This window comes from Eriocheir sinensis, chromosome 14 (assembly GCF_024679095.1).
Source record: "Eriocheir sinensis breed Jianghai 21 chromosome 14, ASM2467909v1, whole genome shotgun sequence".
Lineage (NCBI taxonomy): Eukaryota > Metazoa > Arthropoda > Malacostraca > Decapoda > Varunidae > Eriocheir > Eriocheir sinensis.
Genome location: NC_066522.1, coordinates 10192753 through 10212752, shown reverse-complemented (window position 1 = coordinate 10212752; position 20000 = coordinate 10192753). Strand labels below are relative to the sequence as shown.

Sequence of the window (20000 nt, the reverse complement as noted above, 5' to 3'; positions counted from 1 at the left end):
CACACAAAAAAACTACACATGTTGGTGAGGCATAAATGTGAAAAGCAGGTAGTGGTGTTGGAGGGAAAGTGGTGGTGGAGAGGGAACGATGGTGGTGATGGTGGTGGTGCATGGTGATGAGAGAGAGAGAGAGAGAGAGAGAGAGAGAGAGAGAGAGAGAGAGAGAGAGAGAGAGAGAGAGAGAGAGAGAGAGAGAGAGAGAGAGAGAGAGAGAGAGAGAGAGAGAGAGAGAGAGAGAGAGAGAGAGAGAGAGAGAGAGAGAGAGAGAGAGAGAGAGAGAGAGAGAGAGAGAGAGAGAGAGAGAGAGAGAGAGAGAGAGAGAGAGAGAGAGAGAGAGAGAGAGAGAGAGAGAGAGAGAGAGAGAGAGAGAGAGAGAGAGAGAGAGAGAGAGAGAGAGAGAGAGAGAGAGAGAGAGAGAGAGAGAGAGAGAGAGAGAGAGAGAGAGAGAGAGAGAGAGAGAGAGAGAGAGAGAGAGAGAGAGAGAGAGAGAGAGAGAGAGAGGTGTTATGGTGGTGGAGGGGGGACTGAGGAATATAGAGAGTTATGTTGTAGCGCTGAAATGGGGAGGTGGAGGCGGGAGGGGAGGAGGAATGAGGGAAAATATGAGGTTTTATTTTTAGTGAAGAAGAGGAAGAAGGAGGAAAAGGGAGGGAGAGAAAGAGCAATGGTGTTATGGTAGTGGTGATGGAAGAGAGAGAGCGAGAGAGGATGCTGATGTGATAGTGATGTTGGTGCTGATAGTGGTGGTGGTGATGCAGGAAAGAGAGAGAGGATGCTGGTGGTATGATGCTGGTGATGGCAGTGGTGGTGAGGGATCAGATACTTGCCTTCTGGTGTTAGTGGTGAGGGAAGGACACATGAGGTAATTAATAATTGTGATATGGTAGTGGTGATGAAAGAAGAATTCGAGTGGACAGGTGATGAAAGGAAAATAGCGTGTTGGCTGTTGTGGTGTTGGTGCTGAGTTAGGGTGAGGGAGAGAACGATGTAGCTGTTGTTTTTGGTGGTGGTGGTGTTGTTGTTGGTGATGTTGGTGGTGGTGGTGTTGTTGTTGGTGATGTTGGTGGTGGTGGTGACAGGACGGGCGCCGGTATGACGGACGGACTGAATTAGTGATTGGACAGCGGCCTCGGAAATGGAGAGACGAAAAGGAGAGCCATAAAGGAGAGAGAGAAAAGAAGACAAAAAGAGGAGATTTAAAGGAGAGACAACAACGAGAGACAAAAAGGAGAGAGACGGCAAAGGAGAGACAAAAAGAATAGAGAGAAAAGGAGAGAAAAAGGAAAGAGAGAAAAGGAAACAAAAAGGAGAGACAAAAGGGAGAGAAAAGGAGAGACAAAAGGGAGACAAACGGCAGAGACAAAAGGGAGAGACGAAAAGGAGACAAAAGGGAGAGTCATAAAGGAAAGACAATAAGGAGAGAAAAGGGAGAGAGAGGAAAGGAGTTAAAAGGAAACAAAAATGAGAGAGAAATGGGAGCAAAAAAAGACAGAAGGGAGAGGCAAAAAGAAAAGAGAAAAAAAGGAGGGAAAAATAGACAAAAAAAGATAAAAAAGACAAAATGGGAGAGAAAAGTAGTGACAAAAGAAGAGAGAAAAGAAGAGAAATGGAGAGAGAAAAAGGAGACAAAAAGGGAAAGAGAAAGAGAAAAAAGGAGAGACGAACCATGAGGGATAAAAAAAAAAAAAAATTGGGAGACAAAAGTGACAGACAAATGGAGAGTTAAAAAGTGTGAAGCGAAAATAAAGAGTTTGATGTTGTTGAATATTGCACCAACACCATCACAACCACGACTACAACAACAACAACAACAATAACAACAATAATAACTATACCTTTACTAACACCACCAAATACACCACCACCAACAACAACAACAACAATAACAACAAAGATAACAATACTAGGAACAACAAATCCATCACCACCACCACCACCAATAAAATTATCCCTACCACCACCACCAACAACAACACCACCACCACCACCACCACCACCAAATGTGACCTCGATTGTCTTTCTCTCTTAACTCACACACACAAAAAAAGAGAAATCATATCGTGAAAAATGTGATGACGAATGTAATGAGAGGGAAAGAAAAAAAAATAAAGAAGCTAGACGTGTTGAAAAATGAAGAACGGAAATGAGTGTTGATGTCCAGGAAATGAAAGTGAAGTGGCTGAAGAAGGAAAGGGAAATGATGTGAAAAGAATAATGCGGTTTGAGAGAGAGAGAGAGAGAGAGAGAGAGAGAGAGAGAGAGAGAGAGAGAGAGAGAGAGAGAGAGAGAGAGAGAGATGTAAAAATCTGTTATAATGTTTCTTGTCTAACTTCAAGAGTCATTCCAATTTCAAATTTCTTTTCACTCCTTTCCTTTATTTTCTCTCTCTTTCCTTTTTCTTTTTTTTTCCTTAGACTTCAATTTATTCAACGCGTACGAGTCACTTCTTCGACATATTTCTCTGAACACCCACACACACACACACACACACACACACACACACACACACACACACACACACACACATACACAAACACACACACACATATTGAAAGCACCAAAGCTGGAAGGAATATGAGTGACACAGGAACAACAGCCGAGGAGGTAAGAATAACTACAAGGATAGTCCGGAATAACAAGAATAACAAACGGAACGCAACAACACAAGCCCGAGTTTCTGAAGGCCATCAAGAATAAGAGGAACGGTAATATATCTAGACGAACAGGCGGGTGAAGGTACATGACAGACGGACAGATGGTTGTGACTGACGGACGTGAAGCAAGAGAACACTAACGAGAAAGGTATTATGCAAGAATACATAAATACTCAAAGCCTCTCGAAACCGGAGAATATTACAGAAAAGAACAAAACTGACAGACATATGTGATTGACAGATGTTAAGCAAGAGAACACTAACGAGAAAGGTATTATGCAAGAACACATAATACTCAAAGCCTCTAGAAACCGGAGAATATTACAGAAAAGAACAAAACTGACAGACATACGTGACTGACAGACGTTAAACAAGAGGAGCACACTAACGAAAAAAAATATAATGCAAGAATGCAAAATACATGAAGACCTCTTGAGAACGGATAAAATTATTGAAAACAAGACAGACAGACAGACAGACGTAACTGGCAGACGTTATACAAGAGGAGGGTTAGGCAAAAGTTATAATGTAGGAAAACTGAATACCTTAAAACCTTTAGGAAATTAAGAACACTACAGAAAATGACAAGAAACATGAGAAGGAAGCGAGTATACAGAACACAATGCATAGTAAGGATGAAGTACAAAATAGCTGGAAAACACAACCTTCAAGAACAAGACTTTCGAACACACACACACACACACACACACACACACACACACACACACACACACACACACACACACACACACACACACACACACACACACACACACACAAAACATAATTACGCATAAATGCTCCACAAGGAAGAGCATACCAAGAGATAGAGGAAAAAAAAACTAGGACTAACAAGAGCGAGAAGTTGAATATCTCTCCTCCACAGTCTTACCAACTCCGCGCGTAGACCCGTAAACACAGGAGGTGACCAACAAGCAATTAACACAAGGTGGAGGAGGAGGACGAAGAAAAGGAGGAGGAGGAGGTAGAGAAGGAGGAGGAGGCATATGATGAGCGAAAAAATAGCAAGGTTCATGACTCGTGTACTTTTAGAGAGAGAGAGAGAGAGAGAGAGAGAGAGAGAGAGAGAGAGAGAGAGAGAGAGAGAGAGAGAGAGAGAGAGAGAGAGAGAGAGAGAGAGAGAGAGAGAGAGAGAGAGAGAGAGAGAGAGAGACGCATTATAGCTTATTAATATCACACACCGCCGTCCTAATACAAAGACGCGGCGAGGGAAAATGTTTTCATCTCAGCAGTTTTGTCATAATTTCCGCGAAAGACGAGAAGATGAGCGAAGATGAGACGGAGGAGGAGAGAAAGGAGGAGGGAAAGGAAGGAATATGAGTGATAGAGAGAGAGAGAGAGAGAGAGAGAGAGAGAGAGAGAGAGAGAGAGAGAGAGAGAGAGAGAGATTAAACTCCTTCGTCTCCCTGAACTACTTTACACTTGGAGGTAATGTCTCTTTAGAATGTTCTGGCAAAGCATTATGTCTCCTCCTCTTCCTCCTCTTCCTCCTTCTTCTCTTCCTCCTTCTTTTTTTTTTCCTCCTCCTCCTTTCCTTCTTCCTTTCTTTCTTCTTACTCCTTAATTTTACCAGCGTGACATTCCGTAAAAAAAATCAAATATATTTATTAAGAATGATTGTTTCTCTTTTATTTTTTTTAATTTTTTTTATTTACTACTTTAGGTTGTATTTATTCATCTAGTCTTTGATTTATGTATTTCTGTGAAGTGAATATTAAGAGCTAAATTTTCCAGTCCAGTTACGATGTTCCATTCTCTCTCTCTCTCTCTTTCTCTCTTTTCAAGATTAGTATACAACCACATATTTCTATCATCACTTTCATCTCACTTACAATTAAACACATATCAATTAATTAACCGCTAAGTATTTACACTAGAGAGCAACACATATTCTACCAGTCAACATTTATTTATTATTCCTGAACGGGCCGAATCGAACCTCACGGGAAAAGAGAAAAAAAGATTATGGAGACGCTACTCGCCTCTGTAAACGTTCCCTGGGCGCGTAACGTTGCCTGGAGGAAATAGAATAAAGTGGAGGTGTTACGTCAAGGGAGACCACCAGTGTTAACCCGCGGAGTTCGGCGGCGACGACTTTAACCTCAGCTGGCACGAGTCATCTTGGCAAGGCGGCGGGCGAAAGGCGTGAGGTGACGGCTGGACCTGAGGCGCTAGTGATTTGGACGGGAGGTGGGAATGAGGCAGGAGCGTTGAGGGTTGGGGAGCGTTTGGGGTTATGGGAGGGGTTGGGGGGTTAGGGTGGGGCTGGGGTAAGGGGTTGGGGTTGGGGTTGGGAGGGAGCAGTGTTACCATATTATCGTATTCCAAACATCGCATTTATCAGTTCCAAGGCCCAAAACTCTCGTAGTCACACAGATAACGCGATTCCAGTTGAAGTTATCGTTAAAAGTGTTACTTGTTGATGTTTGTTTACGTTAGCTTTGAGTCAGAAACCGAAAAATATGATGTGCTGAGTGGCTGAGTACGATAATTTGGTAACGCTTGGAGGGAGGGTAATGTATTGGAAATAGTTACCTTTATGTTGTGTTTAAGCTTCGGCTGGTATCCTACACACCTCTTTCTCTTTCTTTCTTTCTCACTCTCTCTTTCTCCGTTCTTTTTTATATGCGTGTTTTCTCATATTCTTCTTCCTGTTTTCTCTTCCCTCTGTCTCTTATTTTTATCCCACTCCGTCTTTTTTCCTTGTTTTCTACACAGGTTTTTGCCTTCTCTCCGTTCCATTTTATTTTCTTCCTCTCTGATATCCTCTATTTACTTATAATACTTCCAACACCGCCACAATGACCTCTACTAGCACCCATCATCACCACCACCACCACCATTACCACCACCACCATTACCACCACCACCACTACCATTACCACCACCACCACCACCACCGCCGCCGCCAGTCCTGATGTTGCTACTCGTATATAATAATTTTTTGCGTGCCTTCAACGCGGTTCGAAAAGAATGTAGATGTGCGCCCCGGTGTGCAAAAAATAAATGGAAAAATGGGAGAAAAAGAATAAAGTCATGATAATTTTTTACTTCAATCCAGATTAGAAAATTGCATGCATGTGTGTTTGTGTGTTTGGGGGGAGTGAATGTGTGTGTGTGTGTGTGTGTGTGTGTGTGTGTGTGTGTGTGTGTGTGTGTGTGTGTGTGTTTTAAAGAGTAGCCTGAATATTAAGGTTTGTGGATAGAATCCCGGAAAATACCTCCTAAAAATAAGCCTCGTGCAGAGTCAGTACCAGAAAAATAATAAAACTTATGAAGTTTATTCGTAATTTGATAAGAAAAATGAAACATACAGAAAAAAACGCAGAAATTGCAGAACATGTTTGCAAAAATAACACCGAAAATAATAACATATAATGACAAGGATAATAATAATAACTATAATGACCATAATAATAATAGTTTGAAATATGACGAGAAATGTATACGAATACGTGAAAAAATATCTATAATTCTACATATAGATTACAAAGAGTTACAATAATTATATAACTTAAGATTCGTACCTACGGAAGGCTCAAGGGTCCATGCGACGAAGATTATCACCGAGGCCACACAGGTATAGCGCACGCCTCCAACTTTAACTTTACTAATCCCGCACTCTCCGCCTCTAACACACACAACATTCAGCTTCCCCAACAAGAGCATCGCCCTCCCCCGTGTGTCGCATACTCTGCGGGCGTCACTATTCTTGTTTACCTCGTCTCCAAGATCTTGCAAGGTCCGTTCTAGGAGCTCCCTCTCTATACACGCTCCTTCCTCCCACGGCCGCTGCTGTTCCCATGCCCACCTCCCCCCATTCCTTCCCTAAGTGCCGCCCTCCCACATTCCTTCAAACACGCCCACCTTCATAACCCCCCCCCCCACCCCCACCACCACACACACACACACACATTCCACAGATAGCACGTTCGGAGAGAGATAGATGTAGATAGATAGATAGATAGCTAAAGGAAAAAAGAAAGCGACAGCCAAATATCAATCCAGGTTAGAGAAAGAGAGAGAGAGGGAATGGGAAGTAAAGAAGGAGGAAGAGGGAGAGGAAAAAGAAGAGTTCAATCCCACGTGCAAGGAAATAGGAGATTCAAGTCCTCTGTTTGGGTTCGGATCGTGTCGGTTTTTTCTCTCGAGTCTCCTTCCGCGTCTCGTATGTTTTGTCGTTTCGAATCTTGAGTTTCTGTATAGGTCTTTTATTTTATTGACACATTTTTTCCTCATGGTTTTTCGTTTTTTTCTGTCTTCACTTGTTTTTTTTTTGTTCTCGTATTATTTTCCCTGTTCTTGTTCTCGATCTCGTTCTTTTTTTCTCTCCTTTTGCTTTCTTTCCATCATTTTTTCATTTCTCTGATGTTTCTTTATCTTTGCTTATTCATATATGCCACACTATGCAAACAGTTTTATTTACTTTTCCCTCCATACTATTTTTTTCCCTTATCACTCTTCTGTTTCCTTAGTTGCTTATCATTCCTTTTACTTTCTATTCTCGTTTTCTAACATTTCATTACCTCTTTACATTATTTCAAGAGGAGGGTATCTGGATACCTCTCCTCCCGAAACTGACCTCTCTTTCGGCCACCTCTTTGGATTCTTTTTGGGAGAGGCGAGTGGCGGGCATTTTTGTTATTGTTTCCTTTTTTTGTGCCCTTGAGCTGTCTCCTTTGTTGTAAAAAAAAAATGCATACCTCACTTTCGCCTTCTTTCTATTCTACCTCCTCACTTCCCTCAGTACTTAGCCTTTCTTTTCTCTACCAAATCTTCTCTTCGTTTCTTCCTTAGTTCGTGTATAAATCCATTTCGTTCTCTTCCTTCCTCTCGTATCTCCAGGCTTCTTTTTGCTTGGTCTTTCGTATCCCTTTGCTTTTCCTTTTCCTCCATTCCTTCACTTCACTCCTGCATCTTCTATCTTTCTTTCTCTTTGCTCTTTGTGCCTCTCGTTGCTGACTCAAGGCAAAAGCAATCCCTGTGAAGTGAGAGAGAGAGAGAGAGAGAGAGAGAGAGATCTTATTTGACGTCTCAATCAATTAAAGACGATTTTCTCACGCTATTGGAAACCCACACGAATTTTTCTCTTCCCTTTATCCTCTTTAATCTTTCTTTTTACTATTTTTTCACTTCTCTTTTTTTTATCTTTTTAACCTTTTTACTATTTTCACTCTTTTTATCAGATTTTTGTTTCCTTCGACTCTCTCTCTCTCTCTCTCTCTCTCTCTCTCTCTCTCTCTCTCTCTCTCTCTCTCTCTCTCTCTCTCTCTCTCTCTCTCTCTCTCTCTCTCTCTCTCTCTCTCTCTCTCTCTCTCTCTCTCTCTCTCTCTCTCTCTCTCTCTCTCTCTCTCTCTCTCTCTCTCTCTCTCTAACTTACACTGTTTAATTATTTTCTTACACATTACTTTTTCCTTCCTACATTACTTCACTATTTTTTTTTCCTTTTTTACTTCTTCGTACACCATTTTTTTTTTACCAAACTTTTTTCTACCCTGTTTTAAACTAGAAAATTCAGACTTCGTGACAGGAGTGAAAACTTTTTATGCACACTGTTGGTTCTGGCGAGGAAAAATGCAAACTATGATGAGGAAGAAGAATGAGAATCAGGTGTAGGAGATGCGAGGAGGAGGAGAAGGAGGAGAAAGAGGAGGAAGAGGAGGAGGAGGAGGAGGAGGAGGAAGGGGAGGGGGAAGAAGAAGAAGAAAAGAAAAAGAGGTAGAAAAATAAAAACATAAACAAAAAGAAAAAGAAAGAAAGAAGAAGATTTTACATAGATTTACATAGAAAATCAGACTTCACAGACCCCATGGTCCAGACTAGGTGGTTTGTCCTTAAATCTAAGTGATTCTATATTAATCAGATAGCTCCAAAACTTTGCATTTTTACTTTAGTTAATGTTAAGTTAAAGGAAGTGTGTCGAGCTTGTTTTTAAAGGAGTCAGTCGTGTTACACTGGACCACTGAAGGTGGGAGCTTATTCCATTCTCGCACTACAACGTTGGTGAAGAAATATTTGGTGCAGTCTGAATTTACATGTCTACATTTAAGGTTTGTGCCATTATTCCTCGTTCGCAAAGTGTAATCGATCATAAACAATTCTGATTGGTCCACATTCGTAAACCCATTAAATATTTCAAAACATTCGATCAGTTTTCCTCGGAGGCGACGTTTCTCAAGAGAGAACATGTTAAGGGTGGAAAGACCCCTATCGTACGGTGTGTTCTAATTTAGCAATGTCCTTTGCATGGTGGGGAGACCAAAACTATACTGCATATTCCAAGTGGGGTCTGACTAAACTATTGTAGAGCGGAAGTATTACTTTGCAGCAGAAGAAAGGGAAAGAGGAGGAGGACGGATAAAAAAGAGAAGGAGGAGTAGAAGGACGAAGGCTAGCAGAGGAAGGAAAGGAAAAGGAGGACCAAGACGAGTACATAGGAAAGAAAGATAGTAAAGAAGAAAAGAAAGAGTAGTAAAACCAGAACGAGAGAGAGGAGAAGAAGAGGCCAGGTCGTGGAAGTGTACGAGTAATGGCAGAAGACAATGAAGTAAACGAAGAAAGATGAGGAGGCAAAGAAGGCAAATTGGTAGTAAGTGCCGACGGAAGGAGATAAGAAAGAACTAAGACGAGTACAAGGAAGAAAAGAGAGAACGAAGAAAAAAAGGAAACAAATAAGAAGAAAATGAGAAGCAAGTGAAATAGAGAAGGAGGAAGTGGACGAACAAGGAAGAGAAAGAAGCTTGGCATAAAAGAGTTAACATGCAAGAGGAGAGAATGGAGGAAGTAGGAAGGAAAGGAAGGAAGGAAGGAAGGAAGGAAGGAGGAAAGGAGGACAGGAAGACATCTCGTAGCTACTGATTTGCCTCACTGTGTATGTATGTAAACGTGTGTGTGTGTGTGTGTGTGTGTGTATGTGTCTGTGTGTGTGTGTGTGTGTGTGTGTGAGAGAGAGAGAGAGAGAGAGAGAGAGAGAGAGAGAGAGAGCACCACTACTTCAATGATTTACCCTCTCAGCTAAGTTCCCTTGCAGCACCGTTTCGCTTGACATTAATGGACCATTTAGAAGAGGTAGCCCAAGACTCATATAGGCCCCCCTCTCTCCCTCCTCCTTCCTCCTCCACCTTTCTCCCTACCCTCATCTTCCTCATCCTCTTTCCACACCTCCATCACCACCACAACTACTACTACTACTACTACTACTACTACTCCCCTTCTACTATTACTATTTTAACTCCTTCCCAACCCAGCCATGACAACTCTCTTCCACATAGAATCATATAGACTTTCCCTCCTCCTCCTCCTCCTCCTCTCCTTCCATGCCTCCTCCACTTCCCCTACTATCATCATATCCATGCGTTTTAACTAATACTTCATTCCCCTCTTACCCTCCCTATCCACCACACCCTTCTGCCAGTTTCCCCTCCGCACTCCTCTTGCTTCCTCTTCGCTCTCCTCTCCCTTCCTCTTCACAGTCCTCCTCCTTCCTCTCCACAGTCCTCTCACTCTCTCGTCACACTCCTCTTCCACATACACCTTCTTCCTATATACATATCCACCTACCTATCACACCACTTTCACTTTATCTTCAATCCGCCTTCTAAAAAGTCTTCACTCCTCCATCCTACATCCCTAACACTACCCTACTATCCACTCCACTCCACTCCACTCCACTCCACTCCACTGCACCGCTAACCACCTCCTACTCCACCGTCTTGGCATTCTCATCCACTCCTCCCCTTCCATTCATTCTATCACACCTGTTCGGCTTATTTTTTTTCCTTTTTTTTATTTTTTTGCTGTTTTGTGTGGTTCTTTTCCTTAATATCCGATCTGGCTGGCTTTGTTCTCCTCATTCTTTTGTTTTACTGTTTCATATATTCACTTTCTCATTTATTAGTAGCTTCGTATTCCTATTTTTATTTTTCTATCTGATGTTTACCTGTTTATTTTTGTCTTATTTTTGTATCAAGCGTCTTTTTTACCTGTTTTCTTTTTTTTTTTTACTTCAGTTTCATGTATTAATTTCGTCGTATCCTTTATTGTTCCATTGTATCGCCATTGCTTCTCTGATCCGCGTATTTTTTCGTGTTATTTATTTTTTCAAACATCTTTTTTTTTTACTTATCTCCTAGTTTCATGTATTACCCTCAACTATTCCTTTCCATCTCCATTCTTCCTCTATTCCTTTCGTGACTTTCCTTTATTCCTGTCGTCTCTTCCCTTTCCTCTACCATTATTTCGTTTACCTTAGCACACCTTACATCCCCATTACCTTTTCTACCATTCTCTTCTTTCTTTTCTTTCTTTCCTTCATCGTTCTCTTCCTCCTCTCCTTTCCCACTGTGTAAGTATGTTTCTGCCTCATCTTTTCAGTTTATCTTTCCCTTTTTTCTCCTTCGTATTTTTTTTTTTCATAATAATCACCCACTTCCTCTTCCTTCTCTTTATATTTTATCTTTTTCTCCCCCTCCTCCTCCTCCTCCTCCTCCCATATGATTTATTTTCCTCATCTTTTTCCTGTTCCTCTCTTTCTTTTGGCGTTCATATTCATCCTCCTTCATCTCCTCCTCCTTGTTCTCTTTGTTTTCCTCTCCTCCTCCTCCTCCTCCCTTCCTCCGCCTCCTCCTCCTCCTCCTCCTCCTCCTCCACATCCATCTTTCACTCTTATCCTTTCTAAATCTCCTCACACCCTTACAATCATCTCCATCTTCACCTTTCACCATTACCATTGCCATACCATCATTATTCATCCTTCACCCCCACCCCCACCACCAACACCACCACCCACCCACACCACACCCACACCACCCCACCACCACCCACATCCACCACCACCACACCACACACTACACCCACCACCGCCACCAGAACCACCACTAGACTCACACCACCTACAACCACACACCATCACCCACCATCACCATCACCACCACCACTACGGCTCCCAACGTACAAAATATGTCCATAATCACCTCCATAAGCGTCTCGAGAGAGAGAGAGAGAGAGAGAGAGAGAGAGAGAGAGAAACGATCCTGTCTACCACCTTAATCCTCCTTCCTTCTCCCATTCCCCTCATTTCCCCTCCCTCCCTCTCTCCCTCTCTCCCTCTCTCCCTTTTTCCCTCCCTCCCCTCTACTCCCTCCTCTCCCTCCCTCTCTCCCTACTTCCCTCCCTCCCCTCTACTCCCTCCTCTCCCTCCCTCTCTCCCTACTTCCCTCCCTCCCCTCTACTCCCTCCTCTCCCTCCCTCTCTCCCTCCTCCATATATCCTACCCTCCTTTTCTTCCTCTCTTCCATATTTAGGCACACACCTTAGCAAATGTTTAGTGTGTATTTCACCACTCCCTGATCACAAGTACCCTCACGATTAGAGCAAGGCTCATTAGTCGATCTCTGGGTACTGCCGGGACCTCTCACACCACACACCCCATTCCCCTTGCTCAAGGGGAGACAGTAACCACTTCTACTCAGCGGGAAAAAAACGTCCTGAGCGGGCTGAAACCTCTGCCTGCCACGCCGCGAGGCCTGGCATCGCAGCGCTTTTACTGACTGAGCTATCGGAGTGGTGTGTGTGTGTGTGTGTGTGTGTGTGTGTGTGTGTGTGTGTGTGTGTGTGTGTGTGTGTGTGTGTGTGTGTGTGTGTGTGTGTGCTTTAATATGAAGTTTCTTTTTTTTTATTCTAATACCAGTATTTAATTTGATTTTTTTTACACATGTTTTCATGACAAGATAACGTATCGTGTTTTCATATTACTTTTAATAATGTTTATGCTATTTTCTGTTGATTTATAATATTTGCTCGCAAAATCACTTAGTCGCTTACCCACTCGTTCACTCATTCACTCACTCACTCACTCATTAATGCAGTCACTCACTCACTCACTCACTCACCAATGCAGTCACTCACTCACTCACTGTCTCATTCATTTTACTCACTCACTCACTCACTCACTCATGCACTCACTAACTCTACACTCACTCCTTCACTCACTCACTCACTCACTCACTGTCTCATTCATTTTACTCACTCACTCACTCACTCGCTTAAATTAAAACAAAAACTCTGACTCAACAATAGTTTTTAAATGATGCAGATAATAAATTAAGGCAATAACAAACAACACAAGCGAGGGACGACTGAAATATATGCTAAACTTTATATCCTTTTCATTATTAATTATTGTTGAGGGAGATCATTTTTATTGGAAGTCCCACGAACCTGTATTTCTTGTTATGTTTTTTTTTTTCATTGGAAGTGAGGATGGGGAAAGGGAAGTGAGGAGAGCAAAAGGTAGGGGGAAGGGTCTGGTTGTCCTCTCTGCAAAACGTAAAAGAAATTCTCGATAAAGCTCTGTATAGGGTGGAAATTAAAAAGAAGAGCGGGAGACGATGCATAAAGGAAGGGAAGAAATAGAAATGCAAGGAGAGGATAGGGTAGAGAACGGCAAAAGAAGTAAAGAGAGTGGGAAATCAATAAAAGAGAAAGGGCAAGACTGAAAGTAAAGGAGCAGAGGGCTAAGAACATAAAGTGAGGGAAGAACGAAATAGGGAAGGAAGCAATGGGTTAGATTAGTAAAGGGGAGAGAGGAGAAAGAGGAGAAGAGAGAGAGAGAGAGAGAGAGAGAGAGGTGTAGAAAACAAAAATAGGGAAAGACACAAGAGGCGAGATGGGAAAGAAGGGAAGGAGGAAGGAGAAGGAGAAAGGAAAAGAGGGAGGGAGAAAGGAGGAAGAATCGTGAGGAGGGGAAGGTGAGAGGAGAGGGGAGGAAGGGAGGAAGGAGAGGGGGGGGGTGCTTGCAAGAGGGTGAATGCTTGCAGTTTTCCTTCCTCTTCTTTCCCCTCCTCAAGATATCAAATTCTTGGTCCAGATTCCTTCCTTCCTTGCAAGCGAAACGACTCTTCTCTTACCTCCTCCTTCTCCTATTCCTCCTCCTTCTCCTCTTCCTCCTTCTCCTCCTCCTCCTTCGCCTCCTCGTTCCTCTTGTCCTTCTTTTCGTGTTTCTCTTCCATCCTCGTCTTCCTAATTTTGTTCCATCTTGTCCGCGTCTTCCTCCGCTAAGCATTTCTTATAATCATCTTTTTCCCATTTTCCTCATCTCCTTGCTTCTCCGCCTCCTCCTCCTCCTTCTCCCTTTCCTTGTCCTCGTCCTCCTCATTCTTTCCTTCTTGTTCCTCTTTCGTCTGGCTGTTGCATTCTTATTCTTTCTCCTCGACGTCGTTCTCTGTTTTCCTCCTCCTCCTCTTCCTCCTCCTTTTCGTCCTCCTCGTTTTCGTCCTCTTCCTCCTCGTTTTCGTCCTCGTCCTCGTCCTCCTCATTCTTCCCTGGTTCCTCTCTCTCATCTAGCTGTTGCATTCTTATTCCTTCTACTTCTCCTCCTCGTCGTTCTCTGTGTTTTCCTCATCCTCCTCTTCCTCCTCCTTTTCGTCCTCCTCGTTTTCGTCCTCTTCCTCCTCGTTTTCGTCCTCGTCCTCGTGTCCTCGCCAGCTCACCAGCCTGCCGCGGCCCGTCCCTCAAGGCTCAAGGGCCGGCGGCAGCTTTATGTTTGCAGCGCTTCTTATCCTGACTCGCCGCCGCCGCCTCCTCCGCCCTAATGTATTCCCTCGCCGCTAGACACACCAAGTCCTTAGCCTCCTCCTCCTCCTCCTCTTCCTTCTCCTCATCCCCCTCCTCCTTCTCTTTATTTTCTACCTTCTCCTCCTCCTCGTCCTTCATCTCCATTTTTGTTTCCTCTTTTTCTTTCTCCTTTTCCTCCTTCACTTTCCTTTTTTGCCCACTCTTATTCCTTCTCCTTTTCCTCTTTTCCTCCTTCATTTCCCTTTTTGCCTTCTCTTCTTCCTTCTCCTTTTCCTCTTTTCCTCCTTCATTTCCCTTTTTGCCTTCTCTTATTCCTTCTCCTTTTCCTCTTTTCCTCCTTCACCTCCTTTTTTGCCTTCTCTTCTTTCTTTTCCTTTTCCTCTTTTCCTCCTTCACCTCCTTTTTTGCCTTCTCTTCTTTCTTCTCCTTTTCCTCTTTTCCTCCTTCATTTCCCTTTTTGCCTTCTCTTCTTTCTTCTCCTTTTCCTCTTTTCCTCCTTCATTTCCCTTTTTGCCTTCTCTTCTTTCTTCTCCTTTTCCTCTTTTCCTCCTTCACCTCCTTTTTTGCCTTCTCTTCTTCCTTCTTCTTTTCTTTTTTGGCCTTCACCTCCGTTTTTACTTTTTTCTTCCTTTTCTTCCTCCTCCTCTTTGTCCTTTACCTACTTTTTTCCTTAATTTCTTCTTCCTTCTCGCCGCTAGATTCACCGATTTCTTAGCCTGTCTTCTCCTCCTCCTCTTCCTTCTTCTTCCTCCGCTCCTGCTTCTCCTCCTCTTCTTCCTTCTTTCTCTTCTTGTCTTCTCTTCGTCCCTCACTTCCTTTTTTGGCTTCCTTTCTTTCCCCCCCTCACCTCTACACAAACCGAATCCTTAACCTGCTCCTCCTTTTCCTCCTTTTCTTTCTTCTTCTTTCTCCTCTTCTTCGTCCTTCACCTCCTTTTTTGTCTTCTTTTCTTCTTCCCTACCTTGCCGCTAGAGACGCCGATGTCTTACCCTGTATGCTCCTCTTCTTCTTTATCCACCTCCTCCTCTTCTTCCTTCTCCTCTTTCTCCCTTTTTTACTTCTTTTTTCATCTCCTTTACCTTCATCTCTTCTTCCTTTTTCCTCTTCTCCTTTTACTTTTCTTATTTTCATTCCTCCTCTCTGTCCTCGTCCTCGTCCACGTCCTCGTCCTCCTCGTCGTCGTTGTCATCCTCCTCCTTCTCCTCCTCCTCCTCCTCCTCCTTTCACTAATCCTCTTCCCCTGATTCTCCTCCATCTCTTCCTATAACTCTTCCTTTTTCTCTTCTTCTTCTTCTTCTTCTTCTTCTTCTTCTTCTTCTTCTTCTACTTCTTCTTCTTCTTCTTCTTCTTCTTCTTCTTCTTCTTCTTCTTTTTCTTCTTCTTCTTCTTCTTCTTCTTCTTCTTCTTCTTCTTCTTCTTCTTCTATCTCTTCCTTTGCGTTCTTCTCTTCTTTCTTTTACTCCTTTTGTTTCCTCCGTTTCTTCATCCTCCTCCTTTTTTTCTTCACCTTGACTTCCTCCTTCTCTCCCTCTTCTTCTTCTTCTTCGCCTTCCTTCTCCTCCTATTGCCTTCTTCACTCTTTTCTTCTACTCGTTTGCCTCATCCTTGTATTCCATGTCTTCCTTTCCTTCCTCCTTCTCCTTCTCTTCATTTTTTCCCTACCTCCGATATCTTCTGATCTTCCTACGTCCCCTTCTCTTCTTTCTTCCCTTCATCGACTCTTTTTTTTGGCTCCTCCTCCTTCTCTTTCTTTTTGTCGCTGTACACTTCACCTCCTTCACTGTGTCTATCTTTATTTCCTCCTCTGTTACCCTATCTTTCGAGTTTTTTCTCCCCTTTCATCTCTTTTTCTTACGTTCCCTCTTCTTCTTTTTCCCTTTGTCACTCCATCGCTCTCGTCTCCTTCACCGCCTTCCCTTCTACCCTCGTTTATCTTATTTTCTGTCTTCTCCTTCTCTTCCTCGCCTCCTTCTTCGATTTTTCTTTTTAGTCTTTCATTTATCCTCTCATTTTTCTTCTTCCTTTTTTCTTCGTTTGGTCATTCTTCTCCGCCGCCTCCACCTCCACTTCCATCGGTTTCCTCACTTTCACTTTCTTTTTCCTTATTTTACGTTCTCTTTTTTTTGGCTACTCTTTCGTATACTTCTCCTTCGCTTGACACTGTACTGGCCAACCCTGCAGTTCCTTTTTTTCCCTCCTTCGCCTCTTCCTTCCATTTTCTTTGCTTCCTTCTCCTTGCTCTTCTTTCTCCCTTCACTTCATCCTGTGTTTCTTTTCCTTACTTCTCTTCTTTTCCTTCTTCTCTGACTTCTGTATTCACTCGTTTTTTCTTCCACCCTTTTCTGCTTTTTTTCTTTGCTCTCTTTTTCTTTCCATATTTTTCTTGCTTTCCTTTTTTTCTTTTATGATTTCTTTTACACAGTTCACTTTTTTTTTTAGAATCTCTCCTTAACGTTTTCCTCATCCTACTTCTTTTGTTCTCATATTTTCCTTCTTTTTCTCTTATTTAGGTCCAAAACTTCAATCTCCTTCGAATGATTTTAGAAATAATGCATTTTTTTTAACCTTTATTTAGACGGATTAGTATATTTTTCTTTTTCCCTTTTTTCATTTATTTTTTCTACTCGTAACATCTTGGCTTAACCTCCTCATCCATTATTGTATTTTATTATATTTGCTTTCTATTCCCTTACACTATTTAGTTTTGTTTTATTATGTTTTTTTTAAATTTTCTTTTCCCTACACTAGTTATTTTTTTGTTATAGTTTCTGTTTATTCCACTTTTATTCCTCTTCAGTTCATTTTGGTATATGGTGTGTTTGTTTCTCTTTTTATATTCCTCTACGATAGTTCATTTTCTTATATTATCTTTTTATTTCTTGTTTTATTCCTTTACACTATTGCATTTTGTTATTTCACTTGTTTTTTCACTTTCTTTATTTCTTTCTATGAGTTTATTTTGCTGTATTTTTTGTCCTTTCATTTTTCATTCCTCCTCACTAGTGCTTTTTTGTTTTATATGTATTTTTATTTCTCTACATAGCTCATTTTGTTATTATCATTTTTATTTGTTTTTTATGTATTCCTCTACACTAGTTCACTTTGTTATATTATTATTTTTTTCATTTTATATTCCTTCATACTAGTTCATTTTGTTATACTATTTGTTTTCTTTCATATTTTTGACTAGTTCATTTTGATATACTCTTTTTTTTTCATTTTTATTCCTCTACACCGACGCATCGCTCATGTCTAACCGCCGCTGTCACGCGCACCCATTCATTACACGGGCAGCGATCCATCATCATCACCATCATCACCATCATCACCGCCACAGTCGTCACCATCATTACCACCATCGTTATTCATCACAGCAAACCCACAGAACGATGACCCGAGCCATTCCTCATGACTGACGTTAATTTTTATCACCACAAACACCGCCGCCACCACCACCACCACCACCACCATAACAAACACCAACACCTACACTATCACCAGAACGCTTACCCTCCTCCCTCTTCTACGCTATCACCACCACCACCACCACCGTCACTACTACGACGTCTACCCATCCACCCACCAATTTTGAACCATATCCCCCTCTTCATCACCATCATTTCCACCACCACTTCCACCATCTTCAACAACCTCTACACTTATCCACCCCTTTGTCTAACTCTTTCAGCTACTCCACCCTTTGACACCCGAAACCAAGGAAACGCACGCACGCACGCACACAATTACGAATTCAAACAAACAAACAAACAATAAAGAACACTTGCAAACAACCAAGCCCACACATACCAATCAATTAATCTTACACAACATCGTTATCATTTTTATTATCTTTCTCATCATCATTATCATAAACATCATCAATTATTACGGATCCGGTCTAACGCCGCTTTACCAGGTTCTCTCTAATATAATTTATGGGCCAATGTTGTTAGTTTGATTATATACATATTATCCATCATCTATCATTTTTACATATGGTATGATCTGCACAACTCAATTTCTTGTTATTAAGTGTCATTTTTATGTTTATAGAATGTCTCTCCATGTTATATTCAAGTTTCCGGACTGTACGTTTGGACTGGGAGGACCCTGCACCTTTGTCCTCAGATTCGTGATGTTACCATATTTACCAAAATCTCTCCATCCCATTCTAATTACTTTTTCTGTTTATTCCTGGGGGAAGGGGGGGGGGGGGGGGCTGGGTTTGTATTATTTGTTTTTCCTCAGATATATTTCGTTCTTGATCATTCTTTTATGTCATGTTAGTTGATGAATAAACATTATCTTCGTGTTTCTTTCAAATTCATATTTATCCAAACCTTCTTTCAGGCTTGTTTACAAATACACACAATCCTCCCTCACACCCACCCACAAAGGTACAGACCCTTAGATAAACACACAGGCAGAAGCACAGGTACTCACATCCACGTGGACGCCCTTGACGAAAAACGTGTTCTTTGTCTTCTTGTTGCCAGGGATGTACTGGAAGAACTGCTTGTCGCCCTTGTACCACTTGAGGCTGTAGAGCGTGGCGTTCTCCAGCGCGTATCGGCACTGCAGCTCCGCCTTGGCGCCCCGAACCTTGTACTCCGGCACCCGCACCTCCAGGATCTCTAGGGGCACCGCGCGGCCTGGGGGAAGAGGAGGAGGAAGGTTAGTGCATGATGGTTTTGTATGACTAAGAGAAGGAAGGATTTATGCAACGATTCTTCATTTTATTATTATTAGAGATTTTTTTCTGCGGTAAAGGTGACAGTCAAGGGTAGAAAGAGCCGGAAAAGACGCTATTCCAGTTAGGGGGAGAAAGAGAGCCAAAGAGAATATCAGTCTAGTCCAGAGGTGTCATGATGCTCCTCCCTTGAAAGAGTTTAAGTCGTAGGAAGGAAATAATACAAACTGAAGGATGTTCCAAAAGTTTGCACTCACGTGAACTGGATGAAAGAATGGATATTGATTACCTCTTGCAGTAGGGAGTTGGATATCATAGAGAAAATCCTGATTTGAGTTAACTAGTGTTCAAAAATAGTGTTATAATATGTTAGGAGGAAGACAGAACGACGTATAAAGGTAATAAAAAGTGGCCAATAGATGATGAGTGAGAACCGATTGGAGATAAGATAATTACTAGATGGGGTCAGTGCAAACACAGTGGAAAGGCGATGAGGAGAATACAAAGAAGGAAAAAAAGTTATAGAAAGGAGGCTGTGTGGGGATGAGAAAAAAATGGAGGACAAGATGACTATTGGTGAGGTTAATGAGAAGATGGAAATTATGGTGTGAGGAGGACGAACATGAGAAAAAGAAAAGAGAAAGTGAAAAGGAAAAGGATAAGTGTCACGTTTAGAGGGAAGGAATATGAGGAGGAAAAGGAGGAGGAGGCAGTGTAGGGCGAGGAGGAGGAAGAGTAGTAGGAAAAAGAAGATTAATGAGTACATTCCTTGAGAAAGAACGAGGCTTAATGAAAGGTGTTTATAGCTTAAGAAGGGAAAAAGGTTGTAAAACTTTTCACACTACCTGGAAAAGAATAAAAGTTTGATAAAGAAATAAGACGTTACATGGAGGAATAATGCGTGAAGATGATGATAATGATGATGATGATGATGATGATGATGAGGAGGAGGAGGAGGAGGAAAAAATATTACAAATAAGAAGATAGTTTTAGTAAAGTCTGATTAGGACAACGGAAAAATAGCAAATGTTTGTTTCGAGAGAGCTCGCGCCTGTGTGTGT

The 20000-nt window shown here is 42.0% G+C and overlaps 1 protein-coding gene across 1 annotated transcript in view; it reads right to left on the bottom strand.

Annotated features, from left to right (window-relative positions):
• LOC126998425 (cell adhesion molecule 1-like) overlaps nt 1-20000 on the bottom strand; it is a 143512-nt gene that overhangs the window by 93184 nt on the left and 30328 nt on the right. Inside the window, exon 2 of the mRNA XM_050860092.1 lies at nt 18693-18901. Within this exon, the coding sequence (XP_050716049.1) occupies nt 18693-18901 (209 nt within the window). The remainder of the gene's footprint in view (nt 1-18692; nt 18902-20000) is intronic.